This window comes from Heterocephalus glaber, unplaced genomic scaffold (assembly GCF_053883595.1).
Source record: "Heterocephalus glaber isolate CG9 unplaced genomic scaffold, H.glaber_assembly_v1.0 deba00001577, whole genome shotgun sequence".
Taxonomy (NCBI): domain Eukaryota; kingdom Metazoa; phylum Chordata; class Mammalia; order Rodentia; family Bathyergidae; genus Heterocephalus; species Heterocephalus glaber.
Genome location: NW_028258358.1, coordinates 7,495,957 through 7,517,570, shown reverse-complemented (window position 1 = coordinate 7,517,570; position 21,614 = coordinate 7,495,957). Strand labels below are relative to the sequence as shown.

The window sequence follows — 21,614 nt, the reverse complement described above, 5'->3', positions numbered from 1 at the left end:
TCCTTGAAGGAGAGCTCAGAGCGCTCTGGCTCTCGTTTAAGTTGTCAGGCGACTGCTTAGAAGCTTTTGGGGGAAAAAATGAGGAGTCGTCGCGGATGAAACGGAGTGTCGTATCGGGCATGCAATCTAACGGCAGCAGTGAAAGAGGCGCAGAAGATGCTGTCTCTCCTCTCCGACCGCCACTCCTGCGTCCCCGGCTTCGCCTCGCCTCAGTCTCTTTCCGTCTCCTCCCCCTCCCTCCTCCTTTCTCCGCACGCTCCCCTCTCTCCCTCCGTCTCCCGCTCTCTGAGTCTCTGCTCCGAGTTCCTGGTTGGATAATTTGGGTTAATACTAGTGAGTGAGGTTTTTGCGGCTTCAAAGGGTATTTCAAGTTTCCGGAGCTCCTCCCCTCTGCACCGTGTGACAACAACAACTCGTCCAGCCGGCAGCCTGCACTTTTCAGCTCATTTTCTCTCTGTCATTCCCCTCTCAATCTTTGATCAATGTACTTGCCAGGGAGAACCCAAGTCCCTCAATCCTCTTCCTTTTCACCTCCATCCTTAACTTCGTGCTAGAGCGGGACCCACACCCCCACAGCCGACCCTCCCCGCCCCGCCCCCGCCCCCAGCCAGCCCTGGATCCCGGCCCCCGGAGAGGACTCGCATTTCGACTTGCGGGACACTTTTGTGCGTTTCTCCCGAGCGCGCCTCTCGCGCTCGCCCCTCCTGCGCTCGCGCTTTCTAGCCCTCACCTCCTTCTCCCATTCTCTCCCTCTCTCCTTCTCGTCCGCTCCTAGAGTTGTTGTGCTTGTTGCTGCCCCGCTCCTCGCTCCTTCTCCCCCCTTTCTTCCCCCTTCCCCTCCCCGGGGGTGTGTGTGGCAACTTTTCCCCCCTCGCTGCTCCTTCTCCTGTTTGCCCTTATATGTGACCATGGCAGTGCCGGCGGCTTTGATCCCTCCGACCCAGCTGGTCCCCCCTCAACCCCCGATCTCCACGTCTGCTTCCTCCTCTGGCACCACCACCTCCACCTCCTCGGCGACCTCGTCCCCGGCTCCGTCCATCGGACCCCCGGCGTCCTCCGGGCCGGCTCTGTTCCGGCCGGAGCCCATCGCCTCTGCGGCGGCGGCGGCGGCCACAGTCACCTCTCCCGGCGGCGGCGGCGGAGGCAGCGGAGGCGGCGGTGGCAGCGGTGGCAACGGCGGCAGCGGAGGCGGCGGTGGCGGCGGCGGCGGCGGAGGCAACTGCAACCCCAGCCTGGCGGCCGCGAGCAACGGCAGCGGCATCAGCGCTGGCGGCGGCGGCGCCTCGAGCACCCCCATCAACGCGAGCACCGGCAGCAGCAGCAGCAGTAGCAGCAGCAGCAGCAGCAGCAGCAGCAGTAGCAGCAGCAGCAGCAGCAGTAGCAGCAGCAGCTGCGGCCCCCTCCCCGGGAAACCCGTGTACTCAACCCCGTCCCCAGTGGAAAACACCCCCCAGAATAATGAGTGCAAAATGGTGGATCTGAGGGGGGCCAAAGTGGCTTCCTTCACGGTGGAGGGCTGCGAGCTGATCTGCCTACCCCAAGCTTTCGACCTGTTCCTGAAGCACTTGGTGGGGGGCTTGCACACAGTCTACACCAAGCTGAAGCGGTTGGAGATCACGCCGGTGGTGTGCAATGTGGAACAGGTTCGGATCCTGAGAGGACTGGGAGCCATCCAGCCGGGAGTGAACCGCTGCAAACTCATCTCCAGGAAGGACTTCGAGACCCTCTACAATGACTGCACCAACGCAAGGTAACGCGCGGAGGGCAGCTGCCCCGGGCCCTTCCCACCCCGCTCCACGCCCTCGCCTCGCTGCCTCCGGGCGCCGCTCTCCGCGCGCCCGCTCTCTTTGCGCGCACCGGCGAGCGGCGAGCGCGGCCTCTCCTTTACTCTCCTCCCCTCTCCCCGCTCCTCTCCTCCCCGGGGCTCGCCAGCCGCGCCCGAGGCCCCCTGGAAGTTGGCACCTCACCCTGCCCACATCCAGCTCTTCTGGCCGGGTCCGCCCCTCGCTCGCCCTGGCGCCTGAGCTTGGCTGCGGTGGGACTTGAGAACCCCAGGCTTCAGGGTTAGGGGGAGGGAAGGAGGGGGACAACGCCTCTCCGGGGAGCCAAAGCCCTTTCCTGGGGCGCCGGCCCCTGGGAACTTCTCTGGGCGCTACTGCCGGCGTGCGCTCTCCCCAGGTCCCGGGCTCCACCGCGAACCTCCGGGCACCTCCTGCGGGTACGGGGGAGGGGGTCTGTCGTGACCCTGCCTTGTCCCGCAGGGTTCGCGGAGCGGGAACACACGCTCCGGGTGAGGGAAGCCGAGGAGCGGGCTGGCGGCCGAGGAGGGGACTTTGAGGTCAGGAGGGGGGCGACACACGCCGCCCAGAGGCCCGGGGCAATCCCGGGCCACGAACAGGAGTTCACTCCTGAAGTCCCGAGGGATCCTGTCGAGGGGAGGGATCTGTGTGTGCGCATGTGTGCATGTGTCTGCGTGTGAGCGTGCAAAGGAAATAAAGGGGTGAGTTTGCCCCGGGGCAACTGAGAGGGCGCCAGCCTGCTTTCTTCTGGAGGGGAGAGGACTGGGTGTCCTAGCCTCTCGGAAGCGTAACTAGAGAAACGGAAAAGGAAGACCGCAATGCTGTCGCCCTCTCCCTCGCTTCCTCTCCGGCGCTCACTTCTCACTCTTCCCAAAGTGTGTGTGTGTGTGTGTGTGTGTGTGTGTGTGTGTGTGTGTGTTGGGGGGGGGTTCCATGTGTTTCTTCTCTTTCCTTCTTTTTTTTTCTTTTCAAGATTGGCTCACGCAGCGAGCAGGTGCACGTTTTGCACCGGGACGCGCTGCGGTCCTGAACACTCTGCCCTGGCTCTGCCAGCCAGGCACTCGGGCGGCCTCCGGACCGCCTCTGGTCCGACCAGTTTTATACTAATGAACGTTCAGTGGGGGAGGATCTACCGAGAGGGGGCGGGAGTGGGGGAACTTGTCAGTTTCAGGGTAGAAATGGCCATTTAACCCCCTTTCACAGTTCCGCTTTGTCCCTGCCACTGGTCTCTGGAAAGCGCAGTGGGAAAAGTTAAGAGGTTCGGAGAGAAAGCGAACAGGGAAAGTTGGAAACCTCAAGCAGGCACGTGGGAACTGCGCGCAAAATCTGAGCGAAAACTTCCGAATAAGTTTAAAGATTAAAGGAAGGGAGTTGGGATACTCTCCTAACAGCGCTAGAGAGACTGAGGTGGGAAGAAAGAATCGGACCAGGAGGGAATGGTGGGGGGGGGGGCGGCGGCGCTATCTCTTTCTTCTTGGAAAAGAATGATTGCTAGTTAGTGCCAGGAAGACTCAAAAACGAAAAGGACTCCAACTCCAACTCAGCAAACATCTTATCCTGACCTGCCCCGAAATTCTTCTTTGTGTTTATTTGCCATTCTTTATATGAGGCACGGGTGTGTGTTTGGGTTTTCAGCCTTCATTTAGACTGTTTTGGGGGTAAAAGTGTGTGTGCGCGCCCGCTTGTGTGTGTATTCCCGCGCCCGTGCCCAAGTGTGTGGACAGGTGGCAGTAGAGATTGTGGGGGGAACGGGGAGGGGAGGGGGGTGTCACTAAACGTCCTTTACTCAGATAATTGGAGTCCTTGGCTATCCAAAAGGTAGAGTATTTGTCCCAAATCTATTGTTAAAACTACTTGAACTAGAACAGAATATTATTCTGGAGTTGTTATGAAGAATGCTACTAAAATTTGAAGTCAGTCCACACATGACTGCTATAAAATTGTTTATCCGATATTTAGTAATGAAATATCCATTCTACTCCTCTTTGTGTTTCTTAGGGCACATATTGTACTAGGTAATCAATGGCCATTTTAGATGCACATACGCCCTGGAATACACAATTGCTCCAGAAAACTTCTCTCAATGGCTACATTATAATTAGTGTTAAATCATTGTAAAACTTGATTTTTATTGCCTAAATTTTTGCCTAAAAATCGAATTGCAGTCTTTACCATATAGTTGAAGGATAGTTCTAAAGTTATTGGCTAAAATTTCTTGTAAGTCCTCTTTCCCAGGTTAACAACAGCTCTGGAGTTTAAACTTGCAGAGCCAAGCTAAATTAAATCCAGTGGAACTGTTTATCCCTTCAAAAATATCTCATCACTACTCTAATTATGTTTCAATCACCTGGCCTTATTACTTGGCAATTAAATATGTTGTCTAAAATTATATTTCATATTATTTTGGGGTGAAATATAGGAAGTTTGTTGATTCACTATTGAATTTTGATCTGTTAACTAAAAAAGTTCACTGAAACTTAAATGTATGCAGATATTGCAGTCATTACCTGAGAAGATGTGTGGTTGCATGTACCTACTTATGTAGGTTTTCCTAACTCTGCCACTGAGGAAATCAAAAATTTATAATAAACTTCCCCTCACCAAAATGTACTGTATGTATTGTAGTGCATTACTATTTGTAATGGTAATAATGAGTGTTATTGCTTTATCTCTATACTTTGAAAATAATAGCCTAAGTGTTTTTGCATCTTGAATTTAAAACCAAAAATTACTTTCCATTCATGTCTAATTTATGGCTTTCCTATTATGATCTATTTTCATTCATCTAGATATATTGATTTCTTTCACTGTAGTTTCTTTATGCTCTAGCTACTTAACAGACTAAGAGAATAATTTACACAGAGTGTAAGAGAAACTGGAAGAAGGCAAACTGTATAAAATTACAGGTATGTGTATATGTATAATGTGTGTGAGATATGAAATCCTAGCACTCTCAGCTTTTTACAGAACATGTATCTAATTATAAATCCTAGTAATATTTAAATATCAGGGAATCTTAGGAATCAAACTGATGCTAGAGAAAAGATAGGTTAATAAACTTGCTCAGAGTGGTTCAATAAGTTAACAGCAAACCTTAGAGTAGATTTAATTTGCTTGAGGCTATTGTATTAGTATGCTATCTATAAAAATTAGAATAAATGTTGAAACTATCTGTCATTACCACAAGGAGATGAAAAAGAGACTACCACCTGCTAGATAGGAAAGCTGAAAAGCATAGGTCACAAATATGAAGGAAAATGTAAGGAAATATATCTAAAAGTTGTCAAAGGGCAGTCTGACCTTGATCAGCTTCCTCCAATTCTTATTTTAAAACTAAACATTAGTTGCATGAACTTGATTATTACCACAGAGGTCAGTTAATTAACTGCTAACCATTAAATAACAACAAAAAATAAAAGTAATTATATACATGGCCAAGGCTCTGTTTGCATGAGTCAACTGTTTGTAGAGTTGGGTAGAATTGAGTTTTCTGCGAATTCAAGGAATAAAAGCGACTCTTGTATTATGCCATCTAAAATGCTTGTTTGATTATTGTCAGAAGATGATTTTGTTTCAGAATCTTTCAAATCATATCGTGATTTAGTCTCTAAGGAGCCCTAGATCATTGGAGCCTTTTTTTTTTTTAAACTTGAATAGATTCTAGTTAGTTTCATCAGATTGTTTTACATACATATACATATATTTACAAACACTATTCTTTTGTCTTAAAAGTTGATACTATTCATGGATAGAAAATTAAAAGACTTGCTAAGCCTTTTACGTTTCAGTAGTACCATCTGAATAAAATTTTAGTTTAAATACACACTTTTTCCAATTCTTGACTTTATTTTTCTTGTCAGGGGTTTGAATAAAGATAGCAAGCTGAAACAGTCTATATTTATTTAACATTTCTCTTGTTGCTTGCTTTTTAATGACACAGACTTATGCATCGATAGAGAAACTTTCAACACAAACACTGATTCATTCACTTGTAACACATAATTATGATACATGGCACAGAGAAATTCAAGAATTACTTCCAATGAAGAGAGACTATGCTTTTGAAGTTTTTGTATTACAGTAGATTAATGATTTCTATAAAGCTCAGTGTCCCATAACATTTCAGAAAGAATATAACATAATTATAAGACTAAGGCATAAAATATGAAAGTTTGTTTGGATCTACAATTAATGTGTCTACTTTTAAAATGCTAGAAAATTATAGTTTAATAGCTAATATATGAGTAGAAGCATATTCTGATCTAGGATTTACATTTCTCAATCAAATTATATTACAGAGTGCAAACTCTTGAGTTATTTGCATCAAATCTTTCAAACCTGTTGTTTTTCTTGGAATTAACCTCCAATAACAACATAGTCCTTGTCAGCGTGCACATAGTTATGAAGATGCTTTACTATCTGAACTCTGCAGTTTATTAATTAATGCTCTGAGGCAAGAAAACTGATTTGGACAAATGATATTTTGTGACTTCAAATATTATACAGAATAAACTACAAGACATGCTCCCCTCACCTTGGAGTTCCTTTAACACATAATTTTTGGCATTTGATAGGGAATTTTAAAATCTTCATTTTATTAGCCCAACCTACTGTTGTTTTTTCTTTAATCTATTACATTTCACTAAAGTTGCATATAAATTACTTAGACAAATATTAGCCACCCTCTTTTTGCTTCACTACCTCTTCCACCCCCCCCCCCATGTGACTCCCAATATTGATTAAAGTCTTGGCAGAATTTGAGCATAAATCACTCTTCTCTTTGGCGATTTACTACATGTGATTCACCAGCATACAGAAACATAATGTGCTTTATTGTTTTTCATTTGATGTTTTGTTTTGGGAATGTAAGTAGCATTTGTAAATTAGATGAATATGCAACCAGGTAGTTATTTTAAGAATAATTTGTGCTTTGACTATCAATTAGTATTATTTTACCTTTCTAAATTATTTTACTCAGTTGTTTCATACAATTGCCTTTGTCAATCAAGTAAAATAATCATCCAAATGGCGTTGTATTAGCAACATAGAGCACAACTATTAAAAAATGTAATAGGAAATGAAACTCTCATAGGTTGTAAACTGTCTTTCTTTATCCTTGTCTGAAGAAATTAGCTTGAAGTATGTCTTCTAAATAGGTACAGGTGAGTTTCTCAGATTTCATTGAACATTTTGAATTTAAGGTTTTCATTATCTGGTTCTTTACAAAATTTAAATATCTGAATTTTATCTTTGAGATATTATTTTTAGACAGTCCACACAAAGAGTCACACCAAGATATATGCTGTTAAATAATAAGAAATGTAAAAATTGAAGTGAACTATTTGGGTATTTAAAATGTAGTTAAGATAATGTTTTATCATTTTATATTTCACTTGCTATAAAAAAACAGTGACCTTACCACGTGTGAGCATTTGTCATTTCTTAACTGAAGTAATAAATTCTGAGTTGTCACTTAGATATACATATATGTATATTAGCTTAAATTTTTTAGCTAAGACTACATTCATATTTTCAGACTTTGAGACTGCAGTAAAAAGCCCCCTTTTCATTATATTTGGTGTGTTCATTGATTAATTTTTTCACACAGAAAACCTTGAATTAAAAGCCCACCTAATGGGGCTTAGATGGATGTAATTTCAAAGGCTCTGATCTGCAAAGATATGAATGTCTCAAGCAGGGGGGGCTCTGAGAAGACCTACATTATGTTCAAATTCCTTTGCTTTCCTTCTCAATTTGCCAAAAATATTTAGTCAAAAGTAATTTTATGCTACACTACCTGTCTTTTAAAATAACTTTATTGATATTTGCTTCTTAGGATATGTCACATATAAGAATGACTTCATTAAAATAGTGTAGTTAATTATGAAATTATTGCTTTGGGAAACAAGAATATCAAGCATAAGATATTTATGTTGAGTTGCAATGAACTATTTTTAGATTAACTGATAGATCACTTTATTTTGAGGCAGCTATTTAGTTTAAGAAGATTTCTGAAAATCTGTAGTGTATGTCCATTGAAGCTAGGTGTAGACAATTAATAATTAAATTTATGTACAAATGTGCTAATGTCATATATATGTGTATATACATATATAATCATATGGAGAAAATGAACTAAAACTCCACTTGATCCAAAGTCAAAGACCTCAAACTAGGTGTATTTAAATTTCTTGGTGTATTCTGACTTGGATTTCTTTAATAAGGGAATAGCATTCTAATTCTCATATTTAAAAAATAATTAATCTTTAAAATTTTCCTAAATTTGATGAAGGATTTGCCAGTGCCTGAATTTCATTAGAGATGTGATCCTGTTGTTTTCTGATTCAGAATGACTTGGATTGATCTAGGATTTCAATTTGGGGTTCTTCTGCACTTTTAAATGTGTGCAACTGGATTGGAAGTTGTCACAGACAACTTACTGAGCTGGAAAACTCACTATGTCATTGTTTAATTGGTCTTTTATAATTTTGGAATATAGATATATTGAAGTGTCTTAAACTATGCGGCACAGCAAAACAGTGAATAGCTAGATACTTTAAAAAAAGTTGTACAGAATAATGACGGGGAAGATGGGAGATATTTAACTGAATAATAAAAAATAATAACATTGTATAGTGTGAATGCAAAACCTGAAATACATTATAGGTTTCTAGCAAGAAATTAAATTGCAATAAGCCAGGCAGAAAAGAAAACAACCCCACATATTGAATGACCTCACTTATACATGGAATCTGAAAAAGTTGAACTCATAAAAGCAAAGCAGAATAGTGGCTCCCAGAGGCTGGAAAAGATGTTGGCCAAAGCTACAAAATTTCAGTTAGATAAGAAGCATACGTTCAGTAAATCTGTTATACAACAGGTGACTATAAGTAGACCTTAGAATTTAGAAAATAGTATATGTTTGTGAAAAATTGATTATACTTTTGGAACATAATCTTTTCAAAGCAAATATTAAAAAAGACAGTACAATAAATTGGTTTATTTTGATGAATCATACTGAATAATTGAATAATATTTACCTTTCCTTAGTATTAATTAATGGAGAAGTAAACTATTAAAAGTTCACAATATGTTTTTCATTATCTTTGAATTAATATGATATCAAATGTTTCTAAATAATTAGAATACCCTTGCATTATGACAGCAAAAAAGCATATTCTTTTCAAGACCTATTAAATTATATCTCAAGAAAGAAAATGTAGTAGATGAAAAGACACTATTTAATGGCATCATATTAAAGGATTTGTGATACATACTTGTTAATTCATTGAAGGCAAACTAGTTATAAGTAAAGATAATGAAAAGCAATTTTCACAATATGTTAGTCAAGAAATACTTTATTACATTTACTTGTTAGGTAGATGAAATATTTTGTAAAAATCTTATACTCGTATGCTGAACTTATATTAACAGGAATAACAAAAGGCTGTATTAGTCATAGTATTGTGTTTTAAAAACATTTGATGTAGAAATAAGTCATTGAAAGCATAATACACTTTGAATTTAGCACATTATATTCAATAATATTCTCATTTTATATTTAGAATTTCTGATTTTTAAAAAAGTTAATTTAACCTAATTCTCAGAAATGATATTTCTTGAGTTAGGCACTTCTAATTGAATTATGGCTCTATATTTTGAAAGAATAGGTTGAAGCATTTTATACTGGGCTAGATGGTAATGTGCGTGCAACAGGTGTAAAACTTTTTGCCAGAATTATAAATCCCTGTGGAGTATATTTTTATTTGTATCTACCTTAGCCCATTTGTAGACTATGCATTTATTTATTTGGGAGAAAAGCCTTTCTGTACATGTATATGTATATACATATAAGGTATAAGGCCATAGGACAATCTACCAATAAAACTGGCTTTAATTTTCACTTTAGGAACGTATAGAAGCATAAATATATACAATATATAAATGCATAAATATATAAAAATATATAAAAAGCACATTCTACCACATGAAATTTGAAAAGGAAATTGAAATTTTACAGTAAATCAACAATTTGTGCTTAAATATTTTAAAATATATATGTGAGATTTAGGTTATTTGGATGAAATAGATATTAGTTACTAGAATTTGCACTTTATTGGATAACGTTAGATGGTCTTAATATTGTTGTTCCAGGGCCAGGGATTTAGCTCAGTGGTTTCGCTGCCTGCTGTGCAAGTGCAAGGACCTGAGTTTGATCCCCAGTACCAAACAAACAAACAAACAAACAAAATTGTTGTTCCGTTTCTATTATTGGTTTATGTTATCGTTTCTTACACTGTAGAACAAGCATATCTTTTTGAATCAGTGGATAAATGATAGGAAAACAATTTCATAACCTAAAAAGTGATTATTCTTCTAAAAGCTTGCCATCGATGAGATGAGTTAGGAATAAGGTCAATGGGTTAATCTGCAGGTCTACATAAAGAGATGTGTATTGCCACTTCTTGCAGTAGACTGTAATTGTCTTTGAAAACACCTGGTAAAGGTTCAGATAAATTGAAATCAATTACTCTTTCAATCATTTCATAGCATTTGTCAAGTCATTACATCACTGGTAGAAGTGCAAGCCTGCATACTTTTTTGCAAAGTAGAAAGCTTATAAAACAGTGTCTACTTAAAGGTTTCTGCCTCACTTAAAGCTTATGGAATTAAAAAAAGAAGCATCTCAAACATTGTACATAATAAGCCTTATCCGTAATTATTTGATAAGCCATTTATTTTTGCATTTAGTTATGAGAAGACAAAAACATATTTAATATCACTTTTTGCATCATATGGTATACATATATGTTAAGAAGGAGGAAAAATATAAGCAAAATAGTTTCAAAACAGTTTATGATTTGTGAGCTCTATTACCTTTATTTTTAACCTTCTAAGAATGGTCTGACAAGTGTGTATGATAATCAAAGATGAATATATATGGGCTGGTTACTGACTTTTTTCTTCACATCATTGACAGTACATGCAGATTTGAACTTGTAGCCAGGAACAGTGCTTCCATGCTTCAAATTGCCAAAAGACCCCCAGGGATAGAAACTTGACCTGCTTTTATGAAACCATAGAATTACATTTATACAAGTTATCCCATGGGAAAGGAATGAACTGATCCCAATTCAAACCTTACTATTGAAGCCTTCTGTGTTAAATTTGATTTTTTTTCCCTCCTATTAACACCTGTCTGGCTACCATATTTAGTAACTCGATATTAGAAAATTTTTAAAAATTACTCAACAATGATATTTCACCATTCAGCCAAAGTGCCATTAAACTTTTGCACTTATATAACTAATTTTTCTCACATTATAAAGATACTAATTTTTAAAGTTCCCACCATTTGTATACATCCTAATTTAAAGGTGTTTAAAACACAAATTTGTTTAGGTAAATATCAAAATATTTACATTACACTGTTTAACTAATTTCTCTTTACTAATGATTTAGCTCAAGTAGAAGAAACTTTTTAAGGGTGTTTTGCTTTGCTATTATATTTCAATATATAAATTTTTGTATGAGTATTTTAAAGTTAGAGCTACATTTTAAATGGTTGTATTTCTTATTTTATTTTTGGTTGAACTATCTAAAAGAGTTTCCAGAAGGACATTTTGCCACTAATAGAAACAAACGCAAGTACTCACTGATATTTTTGGTTTAGTTGAATTCACTTTAATTGTGTATAATAGGCCTAAGTTGGAAAACTTGAAGTTAGTCATTTGTTCAAAATGAAGAGGATTTTAATATATAGTAGTTTGCTAAATTTCTGTAATACTACAAGGCTTATCATATGTGTACAAATGGTTAACTGATATAAATAGGTAGTGTCATAGTATCTTTGTTTATAAACGTGACAGTATTAAATGACCAACATTAACAGAATGCCATCCTACTTCTCTATATAATTTCTCTTGCTCTCAATCTTACATATGTAAAACCAGTTTATAAATTGTAAGTCAACACACATATGCCATTACAATTATGATGGTTAAACAATCCCTCATTGAATTTTGGAGGTGAGGTGATCAAATTCCTGTTTCAAATAAAAATTAAATAAAGCTTCAGACACCTCTCACTTCTTTTTCACTTATATCTAAAACCATTTGGTTAAGATATTTTTTGTTATTTCCCTACAAGAACAAAACATAAAAATTCCTCATAAAAATAGTTACAGTAAATCAGTGCTTGGAGTACAAGGAGGGAAATATTTTTAATGGAGATATATCACTTTCCTTACCATCATTAGTCTTGATCATCAAGAGAAAATATGCGAAGCTTTAAGCATGTATTATTTATTTATTGGCTCTTATGAGACCAAAAAAACCTCTCATAGTAAGATTCCAAGTTTTCTGCCTTGCTTTGATACAATATCACTTGAATGAGTTGAGAAATCAAATTAATCATTTGAATGTTTCCTAATATCACACTGATACTACATTTATAATATACCAAATATTAACATCCGATTATATATTTATTTAATTTGGAAGTTTGTCCCAACTACTTACATAGTGACTTAACATAAATCACCTCACTTTCTGTAATGGTGATGGAAGGAGAGAAAATAGGTAGATCATAAGAGAATTATCCTGGTCTCAAAAAGAATCTATTTCAGGAAAGGCAACCTGTTCTGATTTTTGTAATGGTGATGATATGAAGTTTCTATGACCTTTTTTTTGTCTTGCAGTGTCACTTTGCAGTTTTATTTCTAATAATGATTCATGGTACACACCATGTGAACTGAACAAAAACATCATGCCAAAAACATCTCGCTACAAAATGTGTAGTGAGAGAGATGAAACTTTTATTTTTAGGCAATTCTCTAAAAGCGAAGAGAATTGTACAGAATTTGCACAGAAACTAATTCTTAAATATCCTTATCATTTAAATTATACTCATAATAATCTTTTTTGGGTAGTAAAATTATAAATGAAACACTTTACCATGAGATTTATCTATAAACATCTTGATGAAGACAGAAAAAGTCTAGGTTTTGAGCTAATGATATTTAGATTGGATTCTCCAAATTTATTCTTGTAAAAATATAATATAGTTTATTTTTATTAAGATATTCTATTCCAAATTTAGGAAATAAAATTAAAATGATATATCCAATCTGGAATAAACTTTTTTGCTCTTTTTTGGGGGGAGTGGGTTAAATAAGGGCCCATGACAGGAATGCTATTTGTTTTTCACAAAAGTTGTTTGTGATTTCAGGTACCCTTGGGAAATCTCTTGATCAGATTCACATCTGTTCCTGTCAAAGTGGGTGCTAAGATACCGGTCACCCAGCAACCATGTCCAAGAGGGAATTGGGCCGATAATAACTTCAAAAAGGAATGACAGATGCTAGATTAGGATGAAAGACAAAATGCATGAAAAATGAGCTTGTTAGAATCAAAAATTTGTTCAAGCACCTTTATGCAAATTAAATGAATATTGAATATTTGCATGCAGTAATTTCTACTTTTTCATTTGAGAAGAATTGTGCATTTAAACTCACAAATGCCAGTTCTTTCTTTGGTACTAATTAACGTACAAAGCAGAATCACTTTTTAAAAATCAGATTAGCCACCTGGGTTCTTATATCTCCACTAAGTGTGTTACAATGTTTTTCTTATGATAGTGGTACTCTTTAAAATGCCTTGGTTTATCTGATTTTTTTCATAATAAACAGTCTCACGTGAATTGAGATTATTTTAGAAGAATATTAATCCATTTCTTGAGAAAGCATTTCAAAAGTAACCTTATCCTGTTGTCCTTGAAATTGGTTAATGTACATTAATAAAAGATCACTCAAGATGAGTTCACACCAAAAGCACAGACTTCTCATTGACTGATTAAATAACAAAGCATTAAAGTATACCCGAAAAGAAAGTAAGCAGAAAGGTCTCTTCAAAATTTAAGATGCTCTTTGATACATTACCAGTTTTTTCTATTGAACTGTTCACATACCAATCAGAATTTAGAAGGGCCTGATAAAATGTAGTGATTGAGAGAGGTTTCTGAGTCTTGGTTTAGCAGTGTCTAATGTGGTCACGTAGAGAAATTGATTTTCTTCAGAAATTAATTAATTTTTCATATCGCCCTAAGCTGCAGTTAAAAAGAGTGCATACTTGTCTGTTTTTTCCAGAAATATTGCCTAATCATATTAATACCATTGCCCCAAGGATGAAAAGATAATTGTACAAATGCATTTGGAAATATGTATCACTGAGTATTTATGATTAAATTATGCAAATGACCCAGCTCTCATCCTTTCCAGACCCAGATTGTCTAATTAGGATTGATATGCTGAATAGATGTTCCAGAATTTGAATACAAGCATGTCCAAGGAGCAGAAAATTGGAAATGACAAGGCTGAAATCCAAAGAAAAGTGTCTTTCATTTCTGTACTTTGTTAGTGTGCTGTTAGCAGTTGAAGGCTTTTTTCCTCCTTTTGGTTATTTTGAGGTTTATATGTCCTTAATAGAAATAACTATGGGAAATGAATTTGAAATTTACAAAATAGTATTTCATTTCTATTTGGTACTCACTTAGAAACAATAATCTCTTGTTCGTTGAAAGAGAACACCTCTAGTAAGTTACTCCATACAATGTAAACATAACCTTAACTGGGTGACTTGTTTGAAAACTTCCTCTGAATTAGCATCATAGCTTTATTTTAAAGGTAGTTTTCCAACCTTAGTGGTATGCCAATCAAATATTTTCTAAAGATATATTTCCTTGAATCTATAGTTCGTTCATTCATTCATTCATTCATTTATTTGTTCAAACACTTCTTGCATTTGGAGAAAACTGTTTAAGCAACAGTTTTGATTAGGAAAAAAAAGCAGCTCTTTAAAAGTAACCATGTTTGAATATGAGGTCCTCAGCAGGCTTTCTCCCTCGCTGATTACACTCATTCATCTTAGATGGAGGGGTGATAGTGAGGAGCTAGGAAGGACTGAACTGTCAGGATTCCAGCCTTTGTTAAGCAGCGGGTAGTCACTGCCTCTGAACTCGGCTGGCTCCTGCTTCCCATCTGCAGGATGATGGATTGCTATGTTTAATACATTTCAGCTTTTGTCTGTCATAGTGTGGACAGACAGTACTATCAGTGATTTCAACAGTGATTAGGGAACCATTTCAAACCATTCCTATTGGCCAGACAGCTTCCAGGAATGTCTGATGAAACATAGTCATTGGCACTCTTGCCATGTAAATGTGGTTTTGACTAGGCAGAGATTGTACACTCACAATTTAAACCAATGCAGAAGTTCATTACCAACTACAGACTAAATTCCATTTTAGAATCAACTTATATGAAGCAATATTAAGGACATTTTGAGATTCAGACTATTCATCCCATGTAGTTCCAACTTTAAGAAGAATTTGCATTCTTTGTATAGTAACAGCACACACTTAAGGGCAGGACTGTGTTCCGTAGACTATGATATCAGTTACTGCTATACTCATATTAGTGAGCTACTGAACTGCAGTGGGAAAGTAGAATGTGAGGACTATGTTAAGGCAGTAAGACATGACATGGCATGTGTTATGCTGGAATTTGCTAAGCCGTGGATGCTTTGTGGTTCACAAGTCCAAAGGGTGAATGATTTCAACAACTAGAAATCTACTATGTCCCAACTCAGTATTCTCCCTGGAGTGTCTTATTCTATTTATAGTACTGGTGCTAAGGAAATACAATTAACTAAAGGAAAAGAAAGTATTCTTTGAAGCCATTAATAACAGACAAAGTTTAATTGCAGCAATGGGAATAATAAATAACTTTTAAATAAATAAATAAATCATATTGGTAAATAATGTATCATTTACCAATTATAATGTAGCATAACAAATGTAATATGTTATAAGTTAGTAAGCTAGTAAGTAGTAAGTTAGTAAGTTAAAAAGTGTTTTATAAACATGAAGTTTTACCTTGTGTAAATAGGTAATTATCAAAAGGGCAATCCAGCTAAAGTTTTGAAACAAAAATCTAAACTAGAAGATACTTGCTTTTTCTAGTGAATAATGATATTCATTCTGTTATATTGGTACATGCACATAACATATTTCTAGTATTTTCAACCTCATTACCCTACTCTCTCTATCTCCCTTCCAAGATCTCCTTCCTTTTCTCTAAAACTAACTTTTTAGTTTTGTGTAATGAAGGTACTTGCTTTTAATTAATCTCTATTAAGAAAAAGATAAAGAAAAAAATTGAATAATATATACCAAAGGTCTGATGAGAATAAAAACTCCTGATCTTAAATTACTTCTTAGTGATGACTCTGATAGGGCAAAAGTTTAATTTGGACCCCTTTCAGTAAAGTTTTCTGATTTGGGATACATGATAGGAAGCTTACTCACAGATCCATACATCATAGCGCAGATGCATGCATACTCTCACATGGTGCAGTTTAAAAAAAGTTTAATAGCTAAACTGATTGGCATTTTGACATTGCTGATTTGGTAATAAGGATAGGTGGTATTTTACCTCCTGGGAGAGTTATAAAAGCATTCATATGTTTTATAAATTATATTGCTCTTTGTCTTAGTTTAAGGTTATTGAAACAATGTTCAGCTCTACAATTGTGCATTCATTCAGCATATATTAAAGAAGTCATTTGTAAATAAAAAGTAGTGCATACATATTTATAGAAATTATATAACTTGACGTAAGTAAATCTGAATTTTTAAAATCAAACCTACTCACAGTTTATAGAGCACACACACATATAGTGAAAAAATGTATTGTTCCACAATGCTTCAGTATCTCACTTTTTAATATGTGTTTGCCAAACTTTTAGCAGTAGAGTACTAAGTATCATCTTGCCTTCATGGTGGTGCATAGGGGAGAAGATAGGAAAATGGCAGTATTTAGAGAAGGCTAAGATACAGGGAAGCTATGAGCAGGTCACATCCCCTGGAACTACAGTAATGTGATGAATTCCTTTCAAGTCAAATGGAGATGCATAGCTCAGGAAACTACAGTTAAGGTTTCTGGCCTTGAGCTTGTAGCATCAGATGGACTGGAAAGGCCTGGACTTGTGGAGTAACACTATGTTCTAAAGTAGAACTATCTCATGTGATGATCACACGTTACTCTGCTCCACTTGCTCTCCTAACTTTCTGTTGACAAATTTTAAGGATGTAATTAATAGTCAGCAGACATTTAGGGTACAGGACCTGGCAGAGCAATAGACCTTAAGAAGAGTAAAGTGGTGTTTTACTATATAAAAGGGGTAGAATTTCCCTACCCCAATATATTATAGGAAATAACACATTTGGCAAGCTCAAATGTATATTTGGCCCATAGATGATTCTGCTTTGGCTATGCAGAACTAGATATTGTGCAACATCAGGAATGTGGGAGTGTGTGTGTGTGTGTGTGTGTGTGCGCACGCATGCACATTGCAGGTTGCCAACCCTTTTTATCTACATTCTTAGTCTTATGTTTAGTTAAACCTCATAATTACAAAGTAATACAAGCCATTTGTCTTGCTGTATTTAAATAAAGAAAAAAATATGAGCTAGAAACTAAATGAATGAGTTTCTCATGAGGCTAAATGAACGAGTTTGCTGTCTGGAAATGTTTCTGAGTGAAGGAATATTAGAGTCCCCTCTAATCCATTCCATCTATCTCTAGCCATATTGTGGATACACTGGCTTCTGCGTATGCAACAGCAGCTTTGGTGTGAGTGTCTTGCTGTTACTGTTTGGTAGATCCATAAATTGGGGGAAACAGGGAGTCAGGCCAGAAGGTTCAACTTCCTATTTCTTTGTAGCTTCCTATAATGATTCCACCTCTAATGAGGTGAATTACTACTGCATGAAAAAGGAGAAAAAAGGGTTTTGGCCATGTGAGCTAATAAATCACATTGACTACCTGCTTGATCAGATCAATTGTGCATAAATCAGTGCCTTAAAGAGTCTTAAAATAAGATTCTACCAGCACCAATCGATTCAGTGGCTTGTGTAAAGGCATGGTCTCTTGCCCATGACACACTGAACAGGAGTCTGCAGTACTGACTGCTATATCCTGTCCAATGTTGAAGAGAACGTTTTTGGAATTCAGAGATATGGTTCTGATGATTTTTAACTAAAATATTTTTTCCCTCTGCAGTTCACTTTTGTTACTTAGGTTAGTACAAAAATTAAATTCTCAGCACATATATGAAAACTCTGTTTTTAAAGTATTAGCAACAAGAATGATTCTTAGAAATTGCTTCCCAAAAAAGTATCATGTTATTTCGAAGGGAAATTATTATTAATGTCCAAGAAAAGTATTTTATTACTAAAATAGCTGTATATTTGATATTTATTGAGCTATAGACACTTTAGAGTTATGAGAAGAATCAGGGAAGTTAATTTTAGATTTTAATTAGATTCATTACTAGCTAAGAGATATTGGATGAGTCAACCTAAAGCTCCACATTCTCAAATGTGAAAAGTGAATGATAAAGATGCCCTTTCTACTTATTTCAAAAGAAAGTGGTGAGATAGTAATGTGATAATAGTAATCTGAAAGCATTTTAGGAATTGTAAGGTGTTTTTAGAGTCACCTGTTTACAATTCCCAATAAAATTTTGAAAACTCCTCTTACCAGAACAGATTAGGAAATATAAAGATAAAATTATTTTGGTTCTTGCTATCATTCTATGCTCTTCTTGCTAAAGAAATTCAATTAAATCACAACAATTAAAATGAGAATTTGTGAATTCTGAAAAATAGCAAAGCTTACATGCAAAATTTATTAAAATTGTATTAGGGTTAACTTTCAAAGATAGTTTGAATCATAGGTTGAAATGGTTAAATCTTTAAGAAGGACAATAAAACAAAATATAGTCACAGCGCATATACAGGAAAATATTGATTTTGGAGAGGAACACTTCAATATCTGTAGTAGCTGTCATAAAATTCTCTACAAAAGCAAGAGATTCTATACAAGTATAAATCAGGGCTATTGAAACTTTGATTTCCTTTAAAAGTTGAATAGAACATGCTATGATGGCTAAGTATCCAGAATTTTCTTAAATAATTTACACTTCTTTACCAAGCACCTCAATATCCACCAAATGATTATTTTCTAGTCTCTTGCTTTGAAAATACAATTAGTACAGGAATTCAAGCATCTTAACATAAAACTTTGTGTCTATCAAAAATTTTGTGAATTCATCAATATAATATAATGTTCCCTGTATCAAAATACTATTGTTCTGCCTTTGTCTGTAAATTCATCACAATGTCTTGACATTTTTTGTAAATTATGTAATATACATTGTTTCTCCCTTATTATATTGTGAAATTTAGTAGGTTGTCGAAATTGGATCTGATTGATTTTCTCCCTGGCATTTGTCTGCAAAAGCATCTCGTGTCTAAAATTCACTGGAGGAGGAAAAGATCCAGGTGAAGTTCTTCTGTTGCATTGTCCTTTGTGTACCTAAATTTTGAAATATTTGTGATCAGCTCATAAGTTTTCTTTCTCAAGCTCCTCAATAGATTTTATACCTTGACTGAATTTAATTTCTAATGATTAATAGTTACTTTCCAGGGATTATTACATAATATTATCTTGCATTTGTTTGTGTTAAAATTCTGAAGTAGTTTCTGGCACACAGTAGACGCTCATTACAAGCACGACTGACATACAGAAATTTTGTTTGCATATTATTGAATTATATAAAAATGTTCCTATGGAATGATTCATTATGGAACATTTTAATTAGGAACCAGGGAATAAAATACTAACAGAAATATAATTTCTTATGCAGAAATTTAACACCCAAAGTATATTTAATATTAGTTCTTAGATATACTGGAAGGTACCGTTAATTCTTGAATTCTTCCAATATTCCTATGATAGTTGGAGCACAAATAATTAAACTTTGTATATATTCATACACACATGATGTGTAAGGTTGAAGTTTTGTTTTCATCTTGATTATTACTAATTTTCTCTATCATACTAATTATGAAAACATCAACAAATTCACAATTTTTGAAGTACCTAAACATTTGAATTGAGCTGTTAGACCAGAAATAAGTACACAGTAGTACCTTGGTTCAGAATGCTTTTGTTTGTAAACAATTTGATTTCCAAACAGAAGCATTTGGCAAATTTTTTTGGTGTGTGAACTCTGCCTTGGGTGATGAACACAACCTTGGCCATCTTTCCTGCAGGAAGAAGAACTGGCCATCTTTTACAGAATCATGGAACAAATTAAGTTTGTGAACCAAGTTACCATTATATATACACATATATATGTACATATATATATATATGCAGTTTGATAATTATATGTTACTATTTTTGTGTTTATTATTTGGTAGGAGTTATAATGTATTAGATATGTGGTCGGTTGCATTTCCTATGCCACCTATATGAAGTAGACACTTTTTTAATGATAAGAGCACTGAAGATCAGAGCAGTTAATTAACTTGCCAAAGGTGACACAAGTAGTACCTGGCAACTGGAAGGAGCAGAACACAGGAAATCTCATTCTAGAACTTATTCTTGTTGTCCACTCATACAGTACCTAGCCATTGACTATAACCTAAATGACAACTTGAAGATTATACATTATTTAGAAATAATAAGATGTATTTTCTTAAAAGTATTCAGTTTTCATGTAGTACTCTATGTTTGGAATACAAGTGTAAAAATGTTTATTCACCAGATTATTATGCTTTGCAGTAATTTAGTAGTTTTATGAGAAAATTTTAATATTGTTTTAGTCTACATTTTTAGAAACAGTTTTTTACATAAAATGTGTGGAGCAGGCCAGTGTTATTTTATTTCTTCATTCAAAATGTAGAAGTGACATTAAATTTCATACTCATTAGTCTAGTAGACTAATTTTCATCATATCTTTAACTACATGATGGGAGCCCTATTGCACGCTCTTCCAAGTACAAAAGTATATTTTTTGTTCCCTTTTTAATTATTTAAATCTTGTTGCTAGTGTATTCTGAAAATTCTAAAGTTGTTTTCATGAAAGGGAATCCTATCAAATAACAAACAGTATAGAGTAAAGCCATATTTTGCTTTAAAATAAATGTTGAAATAACTGCAGTGTTTATTAAGCTAACTCATACTTTTAGATCACTGGTGAGTGGGAGACAGTAATGTATAGGAATAAGTGGATTATTTTCCATTATAATTCCATTGTTTTCCTGACAGATTCTAATTCACATTCTCTCTATTTTACAGTTTCATTTAAGAATAATAGTCAGAGTAAGAAACTCTTGTTATTATATATAGCTTATTTTTAAAAGTTTGAAAACCATTCATTTGAACATATAATTTGGGTTTAAACGTTATTTGTATATTAGATAAAAATTACTATAAGAGAGAGCTTGTAACAAAGCTTCTTTCCAGTTTTTCTACTGAGGCACAACCAAAGAAAGTTTGGGGTACCTATTTTCCTTTACATGCTGTTCTTTGGAATTATCTTAATCATTCCATGTCAGTGAGCCATCTGGATATGTTCTTCCACCCAAGTACTTTACCATTTTTGTTGATATCCTTAGAATGTTATTATTACTTTTTTGTCACAGGAAAAAGGGCACTTTGATATTTTGGCATCCTCATATTTCATTTGAGGAAGTTGTTTATCACATTACCTTGTTCCCTTGGTGGGCAAGTTTGGTGCAGTAGGTTCTCTAATTTGTTCATCTTTGGAAAGTGTAGGAAAAGATGATTTTTTTCATCAGTTTTGATACCATGTGAGAACAGTGATGGAATGCTTGATCCAGAACAGATAAGGGAATGAGTTACCACTGACACAGCTAATATTTGGAGTTTTTCTGTTTTTTTGG

At 36.3% G+C, this 21,614-nt stretch overlaps 1 protein-coding gene across 4 annotated transcripts in view; it reads left to right on the top strand.

The window, feature by feature from the left end:
• Positions 1-312: 312 nt before the first annotated feature.
• Positions 313-21,614, top strand: part of Dach1 (dachshund family transcription factor 1) — a 388,734-nt gene continuing 367,432 nt past the window's right edge. For 2 of the 4 annotated variants that reach the window (XM_087192876.1, XM_087192877.1), the window contains exon 1: positions 313-1,750. In XM_087192876.1, the coding sequence (XP_087049002.1) occupies positions 909-1,750 (842 nt within the window). In that variant the 5' untranslated portion in view covers positions 313-908. The remainder of the gene's footprint in view (positions 1,751-21,614) is intronic. The other 2 variants (XM_087192879.1, XM_087192878.1) reach the window with 2 other exon arrangements.